Source organism: Polypterus senegalus, chromosome 15 (genome assembly GCF_016835505.1).
Source record: "Polypterus senegalus isolate Bchr_013 chromosome 15, ASM1683550v1, whole genome shotgun sequence".
Taxonomy (NCBI): Eukaryota; Metazoa; Chordata; class Cladistia; order Polypteriformes; family Polypteridae; genus Polypterus; species Polypterus senegalus.
This window is the reverse complement of record NC_053168.1, coordinates 119363514-119385572: the sequence shown is the minus strand read 5'-3', so window position 1 is coordinate 119385572 and position 22059 is coordinate 119363514. Positions and strand designations below refer to the sequence as shown.

The window sequence follows — 22059 nt, the reverse complement described above, 5'->3', positions numbered from 1 at the left end:
TACAAGATGTTAGACAGCAGGAGTCCTAGCAGATGGCAAAGGTGTTTGATCCTTTCATTAATAAAAGAGCTAGGCCACAAATAACTCGCACAAAAGGCCTCAAGGCCTACACCAGTAATTGTACTCTAACATGAATCTTATCCTTCTCTACATTTTTATGTATTAAATTATTGTATCTCTGCAATCTATTCTCATGTACCACAATTGTATATTTACTTTCATCTAATTTACCATACATGACCTATTATTAAATGGCTACCATAAACCCTTGCACGGTTTGTCAAATATAGTCTGATTGTGTGCTCTGTAAATGTGACTAAAGCACTTCATCATCCACAGATAAGAGGGAACTTATTATAACAACTCCTACTGTCTGGTAACATAATATTTCTAGTGGTCAGGGGAAATAAATGTGAAATGTTGTTTACTTAGCATCATAGACTTTAATAGCAATGCAGTAGTAGTCTTCATACATAACTTGAAAGAAGTCCCCTAGTAATAATAAAAAAGATTAACTTCTATGCCAAGTTTTAGTTAATTTCCTAAAGATTGGTGTATGTTGCTTTAGATACTTTTAATTATATCAGTGAAGGCCTGGAGTAAGATGTCCATGTCACACATTTTAATTAGATAGAAGGAAAACCAGAAGAGACAGTAAAGGTCACTCCATATAGGTCCAATGTTGAGGTCTTTTGTTATTCCCATTAACAGATACATTAAAAGTTTCCTCACACTTCATAAACATTTTCTTTGTTTAATACTTTCTCAAACAATCTGAAGGAGCTTAAATTTAAATTCAAGAATAAATAAACAGTATGTGAAACTTCACAACTTCAGGATATCATTGCCTATTAAGACTTTTTTTTTTTTTTTAAAGAAGCCAGTCATTATTAATCTCACAAAGTATTAGTAATTATATAAACACTTTTTTTCATTAAAGATGCCAGTTATTATCAATCTGACAAAGTGTTAGTAATTATATCCTAGTATTTATAACAGTTATTGACTACAATTAGTTATATTTTCCTGTATGTTTGCCTGGAACATGTACAAGGGAGATAAAAGATGGCCTACAACTTCAGAAATGTTTTCTGAATTCAGTTTTCTTCCTTGTGCCAGAATGCAGCTGACTACTTAGGTAAGAGAAATTTGAACAAACGCCAGGGAGATAAGAAAAGTATCACAATTTCTGCTTTTCTGTTTATGCAGACCATTAAAGAGAGTTTTATAAAACATACAAAAAAAAACAAACTTCTGAACTGAAGGAAATAATTTCCACAGACTTACTATTTATCATAACAGGCATTCAAAATGTCACGTGTCCTAAAATATAAAGTTAAAAAGTTCACATTTATACAAGTGAATAAATGAAAATAATTAAATATAAATACATAAAGAATGAAAGGCTCTTTTGTAGTTGTACAGAGCAAGTGCAGCTCTAGAAAGACGTTTAAGACAAAGTCAACTGATTTGCATGTTCATTTGCACTGGTGCAAATTCTGTTCAGATTCAAATCAATGAATGATGGCTTACACTTCAACACATAACTACAGTCTTTTCATCAGTTACAGATTATTTTAATTTAACACATGATTTACCTTGAAGAAGTAGGGTTTACTATGTGTAGCTTTATAAACAAGGATCGACATATTTAGTTGATACTGTGCATAAAGCCATTTTGTGTTAGATTAATAAGGATTTTTCATTGTTCTAGTTGCAGTGTTGTGAGGATCTCTTGCTTTTTCCAGCTGCAATGAGCTGGAAATAAGACCCAAGTTGTGCTCCAATCTACTACAAAAACATTCACATATACTGAAACAATTTTTGAGTTACCACTTAATTTAGCACACAATGGATGAACCTGCTGCTCAGAGTAACCTGGACATTTAAGCATGATAGTCTGGGCCAGCCTTTAAAGTGGGAAATGCTTTGTGTGTGAACTTAATACTGCTTGTGGCACTAACCAAAGTAAAAACTGGAGGTCTCTGTAAATCATAAGATTATGTTATTTTCATGTTACTGAGAATGTTGCTGAATGGCCCTATTTAAAAAATATAAAGAATAGATAAAGCAGGATGCTGTTTAAAGTGTATAATAAGCATTCTGTGATTCCAAATGTTTTTCCAACTAATGCAGTACAAAATAGATTCAGTGTTAGAAAACAATGTGGGCAGCATGGTGAAAGTGCTTAGCGGAGCTCAGCTATAGAAGCCTTGATTTGAAGCCCAGGCTAACCACTGCTTGTGTAGACTTAGCATGTGTTTCCCTGAGTTACTTAGGTAAGATGCCACAAAAATATTTAATTAGGGGTTAAAAAAAAAAAACACTCAATGACAAGTATTTTAAAATTTTCTTGAAAAGAAAATCCAGTAGGGAAACTTAAAATTCAAACATCACATTCTACAACAACCCATTTTTCCTTAAAATTACCACTTATATTTGCAATTTCCCAAGAATCATTTCATTCTGCTTCTGGGAGATGTGTCCTTGAGTGTGGGCAATCGCATGACAAGGTGTGAAGCAACAAAAGAGAAAGCTTACAGGAAATACTTAAATCCACATCCCCACTTTCAGATGCCTTCCACTTACCAGAACCGCAGTTGTGAGCATCTGCACAACATACAATTAAAGGGCCAAGCCTTATGAATCTGTTAATTAGCACCAGGGAAGTCACTATGGCACATATGTAAAATTAAGAATTGAGTGGTGAAGCATTTTAATAGGCAATAAAGATCTAAACATGCAAATGTTTATTACAAATTAAAAAACATGATGTATTAAAATTGTGCAGATATCATCCCTGGATTTCTACTGATGAAGAAATGCAAGAGTTTAAACACAGCCTTTAATGATGAACATCATTTTTCAGTAACCTACATGTGCATTTTTTATAGAAATGCATACTCAAACTGAAAGAGTATGCAGAACCAAATAGAAGACTCTAGAGCAGACAGCCTGCAAAAGGTTACAGTAAAATACTCTAGCTTCAGTCCATCTCTTTATTGAAAAGCACTGTGAGAGAATGCAGGCTAAAAATTGCACAAATCAATAAAAACATTCTCTGGTTTGATTAATCTTGACACTTTCAAAAGGCACTATATAGTTCTGATTTTGACTACACAACTAATGTCATCAAATTAAGTCTGCCTACTTTTAAATGTGTCAAATCTTTGTGTGTTTTTTCTGTTAACAGTACATACAGTGCTACAGAGCTGACATGTTGGAAAATAAACGATAGTGCTGCTATTTCAATCCTCAACTCTGACTTCTGTCCCTTTAGAAATCATTTAACCTGCTATTGCCACAAAAGAAAAAGATAATAGATAGACAAATTTATTATACAAATTACCATCAGTAGGAACCATAGACACATTGAATAAACGAGTAAGTAGTGTGGTGGACAGTAGAGCTTTAGAGACTTGACATGACGTTACTATGTAGACATTAGGTGGATAGGACTGGCAAGCTTTGTTGGGCTGAATGGCCTACCCATTAAAATGTTTATACTATTCTAATAAGGATGTTTAAAAAAAACCAAAAAAAAACTCAACTATAATACATTTTTGACTAAAAACATTTTCTTTTATTATGTTCCCTGTTTCTTTCCTCAGATAATATTAGTTATTCAGTAGTAAGAAACAAAAATTAATTTTCCATTAACAAAAAAAAAAAAATACATTTTACCTACTGTCACACAGTAAATAACTTTAGTATGGTGTAAGCCCCTGATGCTACCAGGATAGACTCTGGCTGTCTATGACACTAAACTTACTTTAAGACAATTTAAAAACAGATTTTATTTTTGGAAAGAATAAGAAAGTTAGAAAAACTGCTTTTTTTCAGAACAGAAATCAAGAATGCTTTGTGAATGCCTTATTCATGAGGACTCATTAATTTCCTAAGCTCCATAGGATACAAGTGCTAATCACTGCCATAATGCAACACAACTTGGCATAGACAGCACCAGTAAGGATGCCATATTTTTAAAAATATGTGGGGACTTCTCCTAAGGTAGACTTGAACTGTTGGAATTTTTTATGTATTTTTTTTAAACTAAAGGTGCAAGATAAATTCCTACTTTTGATCCAATGCTGCGTAGGATCAATATTTTACAACATTTCTATAGAATATCATCATACAAACAATGTAGCTCAAAGTGCTTTATAAAATGTTATAAATAGGCACTGAAACCCCCACAAACTTAAACTGAAGTAGGAAGGTTCAAAAATGGACAGATGCAAAGTTATATGATATTTGCAAATTATGGCAGGAGGATCCGTTTAGAAAACGGTGACATTAAAAGGTGTATTATAATCCCTGATGAACATATAAGGTTCACATAATATCTCAAAGCAATGATGGAAGAATGACATCACAAAGCAAGCCTTGGTCATGAAAGGATAATAAGTTACACATCTCGCCTTCAATGAAAATTTGGAGAAAAAGCTCAGAAACCAAACTGTTTGGTTCAATATCAAATATCTGGCAACTTACCACTTATGAGACATAAGACTATAAAGGATCACACTGTTTCACACCATAAGTACTGAAACTGAACATTCCTTGAGATGACTACATACCAGAATTTCTTTTTTACAAGCTTTTACACTTGCTAAATCGTTACAACCTTACCTTGAACTAATCACACACGCTATTTCAATTGCACTGACTGGTAATAATCATACTTTTTTCTTTTAAATAAAGAACACAGATATAACAGCAATACAATTAGTAAGTTAAAAAAAGGGTGTGGAAAACAACATAACATTCAAGCTAAACTATCTATTTTGTCAAAGGGTCAGCTGAAACAAGTTTTTTTTTGGGGGGGGGGGCGGGGGTTTGTTTTTTCAGCAAATCACTGAGTGAAGGGTCCAAAGGAGCACAGCAGTTTAGCTCCAACTTTTTCCTTCAATTCCTAGTGACCCATTCTGGCACAAAAGGCATATTTCACCTCTGTGTGCACCCAGATGAAAGAAAAATAATAAAAATGCAAAACAGTTTCTAGTTTAATCTGACAGTTTTTATGCAAATGAGCTAGTGTTCTTTGCTCTCAAAGGATTTTATTCTGCCATCAGAACATTTTAATAATTTACATAGGAAATAGCCAAAAACAAGCAGCACACAAAAAACATAATCAAATTACCCAAGTATGAATTGGGGGAGCGAGGGGAATTAATGCACACCACAGCTGTTGTGCTGTAACCCTTTGTGGGGAGAAAAAAAAAATGAAACCACGCTTTCCTATCTTTGCCTGTCTTGCACTACAGGAGGTGAGAGACCAGAAGGTGTTTCACAATGGGAAAGTATTTGCATTGGCATTCAATACTTGCATGTTTATTCATTCGCCACTGGATAGTACTGTGGATGCTCTAAAACCTGACAATGTGTGCAAAAGACCCTGGTGACTCAGTACAACCCACACATTTGGTAATAGAAGGGTGTAAGTCTAACAGAACATTATAGCAAGGATTCAAAGTAGTTTCAAACTCCTCTATTAGATAATTCTGACTGCCACATTTAATTTCATTATGCTTAAAAAGAAGGGTGACATAAAAATTTACAATAGAAGCTTTTACATAAAGGTTTATCAATTCCCACATACATCATATTAACAGATACTCTGAAGTATCAGTACTCATGAATCTGTTTGTTCACTGCTTGTCCGGACCCCAACGAGCTGTAATTTTAGCTAATCTAATTGTCCCTTAAAAGTTATCATATGATGGGCTTGTCTTAGGATTAGGCTATTCACTTCTTTTCTGAAAATGTTTATTCATAACACAGTGGCAGAATCAGGTGCATACCCAAATGATGCAATGGAAGGGCATGTCATATTCTGGAACACACCCGCTCACAATGAGCCAGTTTAAAGTTACTAATCAACCTATCCTGAATGCAAGAATAAATTAAAATACTCAGAAAGCAATGAGGACATTTGTGTAGACTACACACAAATAATGGCCTGTTCAGATGAAACCTTCACACAGGGGAAGGCCAGGTCAAGTTATAGACTAACTGCTGGCCACAATGTTGCTCCAGCATTACTTACTCATGGAAAATAAAAATATTTGTCAGTTTCTCTTTCGTTATTTTTCTAAATTAAGTATTAAGGGAAAATGTTGATACAGTACAATTCCTTAAGGTGGATGATGAATAGTCATGTCTTAAAATCACATTTTACTATTGGGTGCAAATTTAACCTGTAACTATAGGAGCTAATCTCCATGTGTGTTAGAAGAACAAAGATACAGGAAGTCAGCAAGTGAGACCCGTAACTTGGCACAGACTTAATGCTAAGGTTCATACATGGATCCCCAAGTAGGCCTGTTGAGCCCAGAGCAGGGGGCCCAAGGTCATGTAGGACACTCATGGAAAATTATCCCAAAATTATGATTCTGTAACATAGGACAATTGATTTACTAATCTATACTTCTTCTCTAGTTGTGTTTTCTACCCTATTTAGGCCTTGTGAGTAGGTCTGTCCAATATTGCCTGGGTCAGTTTGGATATTAAACAGAGATAATGCTGACGGCTATAATATTATTGTGTGGCAATTTACAGAATCAGTCTCGAATACAACACTACCAACTTTTCAAAGTGCAGCTTGCAAACGTCATTAGCTGTACATCAGCAAAATCCAGCACTATACCATTCATTTAGCTTTAGCAAGGACAGTCTCAGGTCAAATGAACTACTGAGTCTGGTTTCTTGAACCATTTGTAGGGAAGGAAAGAAGATAAACGATGACTGTTTTCCCACAATAGGCATGTAGTCAGTCATTTTTAATGTTATCACAGGGTTTTTGACTGTAAGTTTTCCGTTATTAAATGCAAAGCACATATAAGCTATTGTATTTTTTTCCCGCTTGCCTCTTGCATTTAAATCATGCCAATCCTAATGTAAATTGTTGTTTAAATTATGCAGTATATTCTATCTACTCATTATTAATTATTACATTATGTTTGATGTCCATTAAATTCTACTAAACGTGGTCATTTCATTGAATAACTCACTTTTAATCAAAGTCTCTGATCAGGCCTAGGAACTTGAGATCTGTTCCTGCTAAGGATAGAGGTTAATGGGCTACTTAAATACAGTACAGGGGGTCCTCAGGTTACAACATCTCGACATACAACGTTTTGAGTTTACAACGCTCACTCCCATAAAAACGTAAAACAATTGAGATGTGAGAAGGTAAGGATTTTTTTTACACTAATTTTTTATGTTACTACAGTACAATGTACAGTACAGTATATTTATGTCCTTTTCCTTTTTCTGTGGCTTAGTTGTGTTTTTATGTTCTAGATTATGATTTTGCAAATGTGTTAAGATAGGCAAGTGACTTAGGTTAGGGTGTGTTTCAATTTACACCAAAATTCAGGTTACATCACTGCTGTAGGAACGGAACTGTGTTGTAACCAGAGGAACCCCCGTATACTCGTTTATATCTAAGGCTCATGATAAAAAGGTGTTCTGTTAACCTACAGTTCTAAGCATGCGAGTCTAAAAAAATTACAAGATTCAAGCTCACCTCCTTGGAGCAGCCTGACAAACAGCAGCTTAGACACTGAAAGGAATTTGAGTATTCATAAATTAATAAATGAGAGTTCTTCAGTTACCTGTCCTGAATCCACAACAGATATAGTTCTGTTTTTCTTAACTTAAAGGTTATTTCTCCATATTCTTTCAGGCACTTAGCCAACTTTAAAAAAAAAAAAAACAAAACAGCAGTCGTTTAAGTTCTGCATACTAGTAACTGTCAGTTAACTATGCAGGTCTGTTGTTTTTTCTCCCCGTGTGCAAGATTAACTTAACGAGAAGAGCTGTCAGATCACACAATTAGAAGATGATGGTTTTCTTCAAGGTTAAACTCTTAAATCTTTGTCCAAGTGTTAATGAGCACATTTTATTTTTGTGCGATAATGTCATGATGTAAATGCACCATCTTAGCATAAACTTGTAAGACCTGTAAAAAGGTTAATTTAAAAGGAAAAAAATGAACATGTAAACAACAATAATATATTCTGATCTTGTAAATCACCTGCCAAAGTAGTAACAACAGTGATTCTCTGCCAATCCAATACAGTTCAAAACAACAAACATATTGAAAAACCTACTTTGAATAGTATTCTTGCTTACTTTATAAAGTGCATCGCGAAAGGTGCCATATAAAAAGAAACATCTGACTAACTTAAATTTACAGTGCTATTCAACACAGACTTCTTAACACTAAACTTCGTTATTACTTACTATTACCACAAACAACAGTATGTACACAATCTCAGGGTTCTATTCATTATTACAATGATTTAACAGAAAACGGGAATCCAGAATTTGTTCATGATTAAAATGAGGATTAGAGACCTGTTCTGATTTCTTAACATCAATTCTACTTGTCTGTGTCTCTTTTAAGGAGAGTATTTTTAATTCAAGTCTTCACAATGTAATGTTCCACAGCAAATTTTGATTCAGGGAAAAGAAAAAGAAAAAAAAAAGGATGAATGGATGATGGATGTCCAGAGTTTAACAGTCCCGCCATTAGAGCCTAAATGGATAGCCCAATAGAAAAAAGAAAATCAGTGCTGGGATGAGGATGGATCATCTAGGGCTTAGACAGGCTTAAAACTTGCGCTCAGTGAGTTTTAAGCCTGTAAAGTCCAAGTCCTTGGTACTAAAGAGAAGGATGGTAAACAATCAGTTCCGCATTTCTCTGGGAGGCACCCAGATTCCATCAAATAGTGAAAAACCCATTAACAGTCAAAGACAGACCTTCACCTGCGCACTGTAGTATTCTGCATCCATCAAGGCCACAACCCAGGAGCTGGAGGCATGGCTAACAGCAGTGGATTAGTCAGGGTTACCGGGCATATTTACAACCCGATTTTATCAGCATGGCAACATGCCAAAAATTCTGTGGACCTTGATCACGGACGAGTTCTCACTGATCACTGTTAAAGGCTCTGAGAGAAGGATTGATCATTACTTCCACAGGTGATTAGGCCTATCAAGAAATCTGTGCATCACCACACAGTATTTGAATGAAAACAACTCGTGACAACCCATCAGTAGCATGGGTGAGGAGTTTATGGTTACCTGTGCAAGAGAAATGCCACAGTACAAAAAAAGAGTCCAGTCATCAAAAAGTCTCCAAAGCCAGCATCGAGGTGAGGACTGGGAGAACATGGCAGGCACATGATACAGTGGACCAAGCAGAGTAATGACTATGTAACAGTGTGCTTGGTGGGATTAGTGGTAGCTGGCCAAGCAGGCTTAGAAAGCTTTCTAGCATCACAAAGCTATGAGCAAAGACAGGTGCCAAATGATTCAAAAGAAGGAGAGAGCCAGAAATGAAAATGTGTGCAGGAATCGGAGAGTGGATATGTGGCAGTAAAGTGCATGAACAAGATGAGAACAGACAACAGAGCAGATCTTCTGGTCTGAGTTGTGGCAGGCTGAATTCTATCACACTAAGTTCCTCATTCAGTCTGCGTATGATGTTCTACCTGACCCATCTAACCACTTCTGTTGTGGCAAGGTTGACTCACCAACTTGTCCCTTGTGCTTCAGGAAAGAAACATTTGAGCATATCCTCAGCTGTTGCCCTGAAGTACTAGACAAAAGGATGCTATTACTGGCTTCACAACCCGGTCCTGAAGGTGACTGCTAAGGCCATCATTAGTGCAACAGCCCAGACTTATTGTCTGTGATCAGCAAGGCAAGGCATCATCTTCATCAGAACAGTAGTTGAGCCCAAGCCTAAAATAACAGCAGCAACGGGGCTGCTTAGAACAGCATCTAATCTGTAGATGGATTACCAAGGGAAACCACTCCGATTCCTGGATAACTTCAGAGAGACCAACCTAGGACCTGACATTGTGCTGTTCTCTGAGATATCAAGGCAGGCAGTCATGCTGTCATGAAGCCAACGAAAGAAACAAAGCCAAGTATAAAGATTTGGTGGAGGAGTGTCAGAGATGGGGGTGGCATATCCCATATGTGCTCACAGAAATGGGAGGCAGAAGCTTACAGGTTGGTCTCTGAGCCAAGTCCTTCAGCCTGCTACACATTATTGTTGCACTAAGAAGAAAGGCCATGAGGGGAAAAAAACATAGGCAGCAGTGAAGGCCTCAAGATGGCTGTGGATGAAGAAGAGTGATCTGTAGTCATATGCTAGACAGACACGGGTCAGAAATTGATAACTCCAGGATGGGTCACCTAGGTGAGGGTGTCTGATGCCGAAAGATTTTAAACAACCTGATGACCTGAGGTACTATCACCAATGATGTGACCAAGTGCTTCACTTGATAAATGTTACAAACGGTAACTTATTCAGCTCAAATATCTTGTTAAAAATAAATGTTAAAGATTGATTGATAAGCCTTTACAGATATACCATTACATATGCTGTAATGAGACATCAAGCAAAAATGACATTTTATATTGGCTAACTGAACAGATTACAATATGCAGGCTTTCAAGGCAGTTCTCTCCCCTTCTTCAGGCAGGTTGTTATCATTGTACACATAATTGCTAGAAAGTTACAACACCCTACTACTACATACATATACTATAAATATTATCAAACCAAGTTTATGGATCCATGCATTTAATTGTTTTTGAGGCCTATCATGTGAAAGTCACAACAGAAATTTCCATTTGTCACACAAGGCAACATGTTTTCCAATCCTCGGTCTTCCAGGTTTGGTAATGCCATGTCCACTGTATTCTTATCATCCTAATGTTTGCTAGACATGAACAGAACCTGACGTGGTCTTCTACTGTTGTGCCAGGTAGGCTAAAAGGTCCAACTTGTTGAACATTCAAAGATGCTCAATGCTGTTCTAAACAGCTGTGATCTACTTATTTGATGTCTTTCTACCATTTTGAATTATTCTGGCCATTCTCCTTTGACCCAGTCAACAATGTGTTTTTGCCCAAAAACTACACTGTACTTTGTACACTGAATATCTGTTTATTATTTATCATTTTCATAAACTATAAATGACGAAGTGTGTGAAATTCCAGGGTGAGCAGCTCTTTCCATGATGCCGGAACCACCACATCCAGCACCACCAATCTTATGAAGGACACCATTGCTTAGATCAAATTGCAAATTCTGATGTTTGAGCTAATAATGCAATCATTGGCTACTTGAAAGATGGAACTTTTTGCCTTAACAAGATGGTGGGCCTCATTATGTGAACAGTAAGTTGATTTTTATTAATACAAATAAACACACACACACAGAGTAAATTCATGATTCACTCTAATACAGAAGACTACTCTCTGTTGCTTATCTATTGTTCAAGATTCAATATGAGAAAGTAGTCTTCAAGTAGATCACGCCAGAAACTCTGAGTACTCAAAAAGCTTCATTAAAAACTGATGTTTTATATTTGTAATTAATTTAGATTATATTTGTAATTAATTTAGATCATTTGATCTCAAATAGCTGATTGCATCAATATTCATCCCCTTTAATGATATATCTAAACCATCACTGATGTATCCAATTGTTTTTTTTATGTAGAAATCACATAACTACCTAAATGGCGATCACAAGTCTGGAGTCAAGTGGTTTCAGTTAATTTCCTCTAAATGCAGTTGTATCTAGAAGGGTCAACTTGGGGTAAGTCAGTTTTGTAGCCTAAATTACACAAAGATTAAAGATCAGTCCTAACAACTCTGTGAAAAGGTGATTGAAAAGCACAAGTCAGATGATAGGTACAAGAAAACATTCAAGTCAATGAATATCCCTAGGAGTTCAGTTAAATCTTTCATAAAGAAATATAAAGATTATGGCACAGCTGTAAATCTTCCTAGAGCAGGCCATCCACAAAACCAGAGATCATGCAAGATGATAACTTGTAAGGAAGGCCACTAAGAGACCTATGAGGACTCTGAAGGTGTTACAAAGAACAGTAAAAAAAGACTGGACAGACTGCATAGAAAAACTGTTGCCCTGGTGCTTCACCAGTAACAGCATTTTGGGAGACCAAGCTGTACTATCCATCTAAGACAGGATGAAATCTAAGTAATCAATGTAGATCTCAGTATTAACATTTGTAGTACAACATGCAAAGCATGTGTCTCTGTTATATGCCATTTGGTATAAGATTCATAAAAGCAATGCTAATGTATGTGATGCACCACTTATTGTAATGACAGAAATATAGCAACCAGACAGACACACAGGCAGACATAGACACTTATTCTCTCATTTAGATGGAAAATGTAGAGACAGCCATCGGCTAGCATTTGCCAGAAGATACATGGGAGACTATGAAGTCAGTTTAAAGAGGGTTCTTCTGTTTGATTAAACCAAAATTGAGTATTTTGCCCATTAGACTAAATGCCATGTTTGAACACTGCACATTATCAAAAACACACAACCCCTACCATGAATCACTGTGGTGGAAGCATCATGCTGTGGGGATGCTTCTCTGCAGCGGGTCTGGGAAGGCTTGGGAGGATAAAATGAATGCAGCAAAATTAAGGGACATTATGCAAGAAAATCTGATGCAGTCTGCAATAAATCTGTGTCTTGGGAGACGACAACCCCAAGCATAAATAAAGCCAACATTTTATAGGAATGGTTAAAAAACAATGTTAATGTCATTGAGTGGCCAGATCAGAGTCCAGATAATCAATCCAACTGCAAATTTGTGACTGGAGTTGAAAAAGATTTTTCATTCAAAATTCCCATGTAACTTACAGTACTTGAGTAGTTCTGCAAAAAAGAACAGGGAAAAACTGCAGAGTCCTGCGGTACAGCAAGTCCGCAGATCATAAAAAGTGGCCGTTTTAATAAATAAATAAATAAATAATTGGTTACGCTCACGCTGGGGAGTTGAGCAGATGCAAGTGATCTGCTGTGAAGACGTCTCATCTCTGGGTTGGTGCAAGGCGGTCAGCAGACCATGCGTTGCCTTGCTGGCATGTGCGGACAGTCTAATTGTCTCAATATCAGCCCGCGGTGGCAATCAGCTGTTCGCACCTGCAACCGCTCCCCAAAATATAAAAAGAGGAGCACAAGATCGGAAAAACAAAGACAGAACAGAGAAGAGAATGTGGAGAAGGCAGGAAACAGGCAGGGGCTGGTACAGGAGTGAGGCAGCAGACAGCCAGGAGGAGGACAGACCCAGTAGGACAGCGTGCGGCCGATGCTTGGGGATGCAGTGATGCTTTGCTCCTGCTGACCAATTTAAGGTAGTAGGAGCGAACAGGAGGAGTGCGGCTCCACATACTGTAAATCCAAGAAGGCAGTGGGAGTCACGGACACTGGATCGGACGGTTTCCTTTGTCCATGGGAGGAAAATACCTGAGCCTAGGTCCGGATTGGAGCTCTACTGTGAGGCCAAGGAAGTAGCAGGGACTCGGACCTGTAGACTGCAGGAGAAAGACGGCTGAATCTGTTGGGTAGGCGCCTCCTCAGCTGCAAGATTCATAAGGATAAGCCGAGGAGACAGCTATTTTAATGGACTGTTTCATGGGACAGTTTCCTGCACTGTTGGTTTTATTCTCAGGTTTTTAAAAGAATATTTATTTGATGGGATTTTAACCTCAACATCACCTTTATTTTATTGGATTACTTATTTATTGAATTTTGAAGCACTGCACTTTTAGGACACCTTGTTTTGTTGAATTGTTTTTAATAAAAGCACTGCACACTGTTTCACTATCCTCTTCCCAGTCATGACTATTGGAAGTGGTGGGTTGAGGAGACTCCCGATGGGATCTCGTAGCATAGGGCCAACAATGGCAAAACTGATTGAGAGAGACCTGTGCACACAGACTCAAGGCTATCATCATGGCTGTCAAAGGTGTATCTACAAAGTATTGACTTGAGGGGTTGACTGATAATCTGATCAATTATTGTGTGTTTTATAATAAATTTAGACCACTTTCCAGAGATTTGTTTTCACTTTGACATTAGCCTTTTCTAGTTGATCAATATTAAAAAAAAATCAAGTTTTATTTCAAATTATACAAAAATTAAATGTGAAAACCTCTACTTTTTATAGGCACTGTATTTCCTCATGAATTTCAAAGCACAGTAACTCAGCAACATAAACCAATAGCAAGCTGTGTGATCAAATACCTATATTCACAATGAAGACAATACCACCAAGTTTAAAAATGAAATTAACTTTCAGGGCAATGACATTTGATACCATGTTTTATTAATATTATTTGACAACGGACAGCACCTTCTTGGAATATTCTTAAGTCAATATTAAGTGAGCTTTCAAATCTTGGCTTTTACAACAGTCATATACTACAATCATTATACAATGCCTACAAGGAAAACTGTTTATATTTATGCATAAAGCACTAGGCAAGGTTTTAGGACGTTCAATAAAGAAGCTAGATATCTGGGTGGTAGATGTTTATTTGCTTATGAAAATCAGAACACACACAAATAAACATTTATACAATAAAACTGACAAGAATGCCCAGTGCATTTAAAACAATTAAGTATTTTGTGTGGCCTCCCTTAGAATGCAAAACTGAAACAAATTGCTCTGGCAAGCTGCTGTATATTTTTCAAAGTAGGTCTGTGTTAAATTCTTCCAAACTTATTTCAGGATCTTCTGTTACCTTCCTATATCTTTAACTAAAAGAAATAAAATTTCTTAAAATACATTTTTTTTTAAAATGTGTTGGTTTATAAAATTGCTGTTGCCATAGGCACTAAGAAAATGAAACCTAAATGCAGAAGTTTAACAGTACATTTTTGTTACATGCACGGTGTTTAGAAGTATATACTTAATGGCTGCTTCATTCCTTTGCTCATTCTATTGACCTAAAATTAGGAAATCTTCAGCATTCTTAAGCCAATTTACGGACCCATGCAGTGATACTATAAATCATGTGTCTTCATATGACAGGTCAAACATTAATTTCAGCCTCAAGTTCTAGAATTCCCTAGAAGATCATCTACAAAAATCTATCACTTAGAACAGCTGCAGAAGTCTGATCAAATACATTTTTAAAAACATTAGCACATATATGCCTATTGAAAATGGCTAAAAGCATAATTTTGTCACTAAACTTTATATATGAGGATTTTTAAGTTGTTTTTTTGTTTGTTTTTTTTTTTTATTTTAAATCAAACGTAACAAAACCCAAGTACACTCATTACTATCAGTCACAATAAAATACAAGTATATTTAACTATACAACAACTTCCAAATTTAACAAATTTCAAGGCAGCCTACCATATAAAAAATTAAACACAAAACAACAAAAAATCCTGTTCTCTTGTTGGAAGCTCTTAGGATTTCTCCCATTTCTAAATGGTGGTTAGATGGTTTTCTCATATTACAAGTTGACAGGACATAAAAGTGTGTAATATATAAAATTGTGACATATTATAACTGCATGTTCTTTAGCAGCATTGAAAAGTAGCTTACAAATGCACGGATTTAACTGTTTTTAAAGTCAAAAAAGGTGCAGTACTCATTACTTTAAATAGTGAAGTAACAATATTTGGTCTTATTACTATGCTGAAAATGCTTTGCATTATTCTTATACTTTTTATTTTTCAATGAATATATTTAATAAATCAATAAATCATATTTTAAGCAATTAGATTCAACAATAACCTCGTTTATTTGGAACTCAAAACATCCACATATCCAAAGAGCGACCCTACAAAGGCCTAAGGCAGAAGGTGGCATGGCTCTACCTAACTTTCAGTTTTATTATTGGGCAGCAAACATACAAGCTATGAAAACCTGAACACAAATAGATGAACATACACAGGCTTGGTCCGCAATAGAAGTAAAATCCTGCACTAGTTCTTTCTATTCCCTGCTCTGTGCCCCAACAAATGTACAGTGGGTACGGAAAGTACGGAAATGGACAAGTGATGAGCAGTGCCTGGTTGTCTCCACACATACTGCTTAGAATTAAGGCCAAAAAGTTCTATCTTGGTCTCATCAGACCAGCGTATCTTATTTCTCATCATCTCAGGGTTCTTCAGGTGTCTTTTAGCAAACTCCAAGATAGAACTTGTCCAATACAGTCCCCACAGTGAAGCATGGCGGTGGCAGCAACATGCTGTGGGGGTGTTTTTCAGCTGCAGGGACAGGACGACTGGTTGCAATTCGAGGGAAAGATGAATGCAGCCAAGTACAGGGATATCCTGGACAAAAACCTTCTCCAGAGTGCTAAGGACCTCAGACTGGGCCGATGGTTTACCTTCAAACAAGACAATGACCCTAAGCACACAGCTAAAATAACAAAGGAGTGGCTTCACAACAACTCTGCGACTGTTCTTGAATGGCCCAGCCAGAGCCCTGACTTAAACCCAATTGAGCATCTCTGGAGAGACCTAAAAATGGCTGTCCACCAACGTTTACCATCTAACCTGACAGAACTGGAGAGGATCTGCAAGGAGGAATGGCAGAGGATCCCCAAATCCAGGTGTGAAAAACTTGTTGCGTCTTTCCCAAGAAGACTCATGGCTGTATTAGCTCAAAAGGGGGCTTCTACTAAATACTGAGCAAAGGGTCTGAATACTTAGGACCATGTGATATTTCAGTTTTTCTTTTTTAATAAATCTGCTACAATTTCAAAAATTCTTTTTTTTGTCTGTCAGTATGGGGTGCTGTGTGTACATTAATGAGGGAAAAAATAAATTTAAATGATTTTAGCAAATGGCTGCAATATAACAAAGAGTGAAAAATTGAAGGGGGTCTGAATACTTTCCGTACCCACTAAGTTATCGCCATTTTACTAATCATCCATTAGTGCTTCACTCACTCAGAATATGGAACCAATGTAGAAAGCATTTTAGGATGGAGTATCTTTTATCTGTGGCACCTCTACAAGAGAACCACCTCTTTCAACCATCGCAAACATATGCAGTTTTTAATATCTGGAAAAGATTTGGGATTAGACTGCTTAGAGATCTTTATATAGACAACATCTTTGGATCCTATGAGCAATTACAATCCAAATTTAACTTTCCAGCTACACATTTCTTTCACTATCTTCATACTAGGAACTTTGTTAAAAAGAACCGGCCCGATTTTCGTCATCTTGCACCCTCATCCAGGCTGGAAAAAATATTGCTCTATTTCGAGGACTTAGACACCATCTCTACAATATATAAAATTATTTTACAGTCCCTCCCTTTCAAAGATCCAAGAGGACAATGGCAGGATGTACATGTGATTTCTCAGTTTTTTTTAATTTTTAATAAATTTGCAAAAACCTCAAGTAAACTTTTTTCACGTCATTATGGGGTGTTGTGTGTAGAATTCTGAGGAAAAAAATTAATTTAATCAATTTTGGAATAAGGCTGTAACATAACAAAATGTGTAAAAAGTGTTGTGCTGTGAATACTTTCAGGATGTGCTGTATATACACATCTATCTATCTATATATCTATCTATATATCTATATATACAGTGGTGTGAAAAACTATTTGCCCCCTTCCTGATTTCTTATTCTTTTGCATGTTTGTCACACAAAATGTTTCTGATCATAAAACACATTTAACCATTAGTCAAATATAACACAAGTAAACACAAAATGCAGTTTTTAAATGATGGTTTTTATTATTTAGGGAGAAAAAATTCCAAACCTACATGGCCCTGTGTGAAAAAGTAATTGCACCCTTGTTAAAAAATAACCTAACTGTGGTGTATCACACCTGAGTTCAATTTCCGTAGCCACCCCCAGGACTGATTACTGCCACACCTGTTTCAATCAAGAAATCACTTAAATAGGAGCTGCCTGACACAGAGAAGTAGACCAAAAGCACCTCAAAAGCTAGACATCATGCTAAGATCCAAAGAAATTCAGGAACAAATGAGAACAGAAGTAATTGAGATCTATCAGTCTGGTAAAGGTTATAAAGCCATTTCTAAAGCTTTGGGACTCCAGCGAACTACAGTGAGAGCCATTATCCACAAATGGCAAAAGCATGGAACAGTGGTGAACCTTACCAGGAGTTGCCAGCCGACCAAAATTACCCCAAGAGCGCAGAGACGACTCATCCGAGAGGTCACAAAAGACCCCAGGACAATGTCTAAAGAACTGCAGGCCTCACTTGCCTCAATTAAGGTTAGTGTTCACGACTCCATTATAAGAAAGAGACTGGGCAAAAACGGCCTGCATGGCAGATTTCCAAGACGCAAACCACTGTTAAGCAAGAACATTAGGGCTTGTCTCAATTTTGCTAAGAAACATCTCAATGATTGCCAAGACTTTTGGGAAAATACCTTGTGGACTGATGAGACAAAAGTTGAACTTTTTGGAAGGCAAATGTCCCGTTACATCTGGCGTAAAAGGAACACAGCATTTCAGAAAAAGAACATCATACCAACAGTAAAATATGGTGGTGGTAGTGTGATGGTCTGGGGTTGTTTTGCTGCTTCAGGACCTGGAAGGCTTGCTGTGATAGATGGAACCATGAATTCTACCGTCTACCAAAAAATCCTGAAGGAGAATGTCCGGCCATCTGTTCGTCAACTCAAGCTGAAGCGATCTTGTGTGCTGCAACAGGACAATGACCCAAAACACACAAGCAAATCCACCTCTGAATGGCAGAAGAAAAACAAAATTAAGACTTTGGAGTGGCCTAGTCAAAGTCCTGACTTGAATCCAATTGAGATGCTATGGCATGACCTTACACAGGCGGTTCATGCTAGAAAACCCTCAAATAAAGCTGAATTACAACAATTCTGCAAAGATGAGTGGGCCAAAATTCTTCCAGAGTGCTGTAAAAGACTCATTGCAAGTTATCACAAACGCTTGATTGCAGTTATTGCTGCTAAGGGTGGCCCAACCAGTTATTAGGTTCAGGGGCAATTACTTTTTCACACAGGGCCATGTAGGTTTGGATTTTTTTTTCTCCCTAAATAATAAAAACCATCATTTAAAAACTGCATTTTGTGTTTACTTGTGTTATATTTGACTAATGGTTAAATGTGTTTGATGATCAGAAACATTTTGTGTGACAAACATGCAAAAGAATAAAAAATCAGGAAGGGGCAAATAGTTTTTCACACCACTGTATATATATATATCTATATATATATCTATATATATATATCTATATATATCTATATATATATATATATATATATATATATCTCTATATATATATATATATATATCTCTATGATGGGATATTAATTTGGTCATATTACACACTGTGAATGCTGTTTCTGAGGTGCAACAGAAAATAGAAGGTAGTATTACATTCACTGCACCAAACTTGTGCTGGGGGCATTGGACTGAAGCATCCAACTGCTTTAGAACAATGTCAAAATAAATCAGGTGAAACTGCTAATTCTTAGTTGCTTAAACATGTACCTTCTTCTGGCAGAAATCAAATGGTAAAGTGCAAGATTTTTCATTTTGAAAAATTCTGAAATATTTTTAGAAACATGCTGAATTTTCAAGATGGATTCAGAAATGTAGGTCTTGATATCCACTGTCTGTTTTGCAAGAACATTGGTGTTACCTAGATGGTAACTGATGTTTGGAAACACTACCACATAAAAGTTGCATCCTTCTGCTCACTAGAATGAAAATTGCAACAGAGACAGCCATTACATAAATTTATTGTTGTTCTGTCATGTTTATAATGCTGTAAAACATTACCAGGCCCTGTACTGCTCAGTAACTTGGCTTTAAAAGTGGCGCGTTGAGATTTCAACAATCCTATTAAAATGCCATGAACAATGTGTTCTACTGGAGTTGCCATGAACAATGTATTAAACTGGAGTTCTGAACACTGTAGACAATACTGAAAAGCAATTTAGCATGTTTACAATTACCTCTTGTGTATTGACTGTTTCAAAGTACTGAAACATGTGAAATCTGACTGAACTACTCCTTACAGGTCCATCTTGAATTTTCAAGATTCCCAGTTTGTGACAGCTTTATTTGAACTTATGCTAATGTAGACTGTGTAGCCAAAACACTGTACCTCTTATGTTTATTCCTTTATAGCAAGGAAATAACTATTAAATTTTTTCTTTTGCAGATGCACACTGATGTGGCACTTCCTAAATAAGGCACACCGACATTCAAAGTCCACATAAGGTATTCAGATCATTTTTGCATTGTGTTACTGTTGTCATTTCTTGTTCGGTATACATTCAACGAACTCACTGATGACTTCTCAAGTGTAAATATAAGAAATTAAGACTGATAAACTGAAATGTGTCCCTGACCAAAATACATGATATCATAAGAAACCCTTACAGAAACTAAATTCACATTGTATTAGTAAGTCAGATGTCTCATCAATTTACTTCAGAGGCTACGAGTATGAAAAATTTAGAATTTTGAAATGTCACTTTCTCACCAATAGAAATATGGTAATAAAGTATGTAGTAGTTTATAATTTTAAGAAAAAAACCTACTTTAGAGTGCACTACATCAATTTTCTGGATTCAGCAACAAATAAAAGGCCAATGCTTAACTCTGCCCACACTGGAAATTAGATTCCCAACCTACCCCAGTAATTAAATTCCTGAACCAAATAAACTACGCCAATCATTGGGAAACTTTTAAATATCTACACTCAGCACATATCTATTATGTAACTTACTTGATTGAGTTTCTGAAGTGGTCTTCAGCTGGACTTTTAACTGTGCAACTGTTCAGCAACCACAGATCAGCTTCAGAAGAATTCTCTGGAGTGAAAGAAAATAGAAAAAAGGTACATATTAGAAGATCAGTGCTTAAAAAGAGCATCTGTTAGACATGGCTCAGAATAAGTTTATAACTTATAAATACAAACATACGCATGTGAGGTATGGGTTTAAGATTGTCAAGAATGAAGTCTAAGTTTTTCACAGCAAAAGAATCAGTAAAAATTCCTGAAGAATATAATGAAGAGTGAGGGAAAAAATATAACTTGTTACTGTAGATTCTTATCATTCAGCAGTACAACACTGAGCAAAGTGAAGTCATAGCAGCTTCTGTCTAGGACCTTTGGGAACATGGAAACTAAACTACATCACCACAAGACATAGAACAGCTTCACTATAAACAAAAAGAGGAGCACTTGAAAAGGGCAAAGGTAAATAATATATTCAAAAGACCTCCAAATACATTTAACATCAGCTTTCAGGTTCATGATACATTCCATTCAGTCATTCTGTTGGGAAGGCAGGACATGATAAATGGATGTCTTCATTATACAGTATTCAAATTTTGATGTCCAAGCACTTGAGGTTAGGTCAGCTGCCTGATTATTATTTCATATTTCATAGTGAAGGTTGCTGAAGTGAGCCAGTGCCAATAAGGACTGAGAAGGCAAAGGCTACATTTTCTCGTGGTTGATCGTGGGACACTTAAAGCTTAACTGTCACAAAATAATATATTCAAACCTGCCTAATTAGGTTCATGGTGAATGATGGGTGAAGCCTGTTTGATAGTACTAGGTGCAAGGCAGGGAACAGCCCTGTATACTTTCTCACAGAGCCACATGCAGATACAATTAGAATGTGCAAACTCCATAGGGGAATTGTGGGCAACAACCTGATGTGGAATTAAAACCTAGGATAACCACTGTGTCACCCAGTACATGCTTTAATGAGAGATAGAGATATAGATATTTATATATACACATACACACACACAAACACATATACATATACACACACACACTCATATGGTTTAAAAGTAGTACAATATTGTCATGTCTACAGAGTACAGTGAAATTCTTTCTTGCATGCCTGAACAACATGTGTACATATATACATTATATTTTACAGTGCCTATAAAAAAAAGTATTCACAACTGTCTATCTGTTGTTTGGGAAGTGGTCCATTTCTGATTCTCATCATGAACTTTTGTACCTCAAACACGAAGCACATGCTGCTGTTCCTACTATACTCATGCAGACAACCACTTCAAGGTACGTTAAACCTGGAGACTTGACAAATCTCGTCCTGCACGCGTGCACACGCAATCTGTCAGTTCTGCAAATTATGATTCTAATATCAATTAAGTTGTCAATTATGTGATAACAGTAGAAGGACATAAACTGACCAGTCAGTGAACTCTTGCTTGTTTCCAAGATGA

The 22059-nt window shown here is 36.5% G+C and overlaps 1 protein-coding gene across 1 annotated transcript in view; it reads right to left on the bottom strand.

The window, feature by feature from the left end:
* The window catches only part of cdkal1 (CDK5 regulatory subunit associated protein 1-like 1), an 821501-nt gene that overhangs the window by 692395 nt on the left and 107047 nt on the right, over window positions 1-22059 (bottom strand). The window contains exon 4 of the mRNA XM_039736195.1: window positions 20579-20663. Within this exon, the coding sequence (XP_039592129.1) occupies window positions 20579-20663 (85 nt within the window). The remainder of the gene's footprint in view (window positions 1-20578; window positions 20664-22059) is intronic.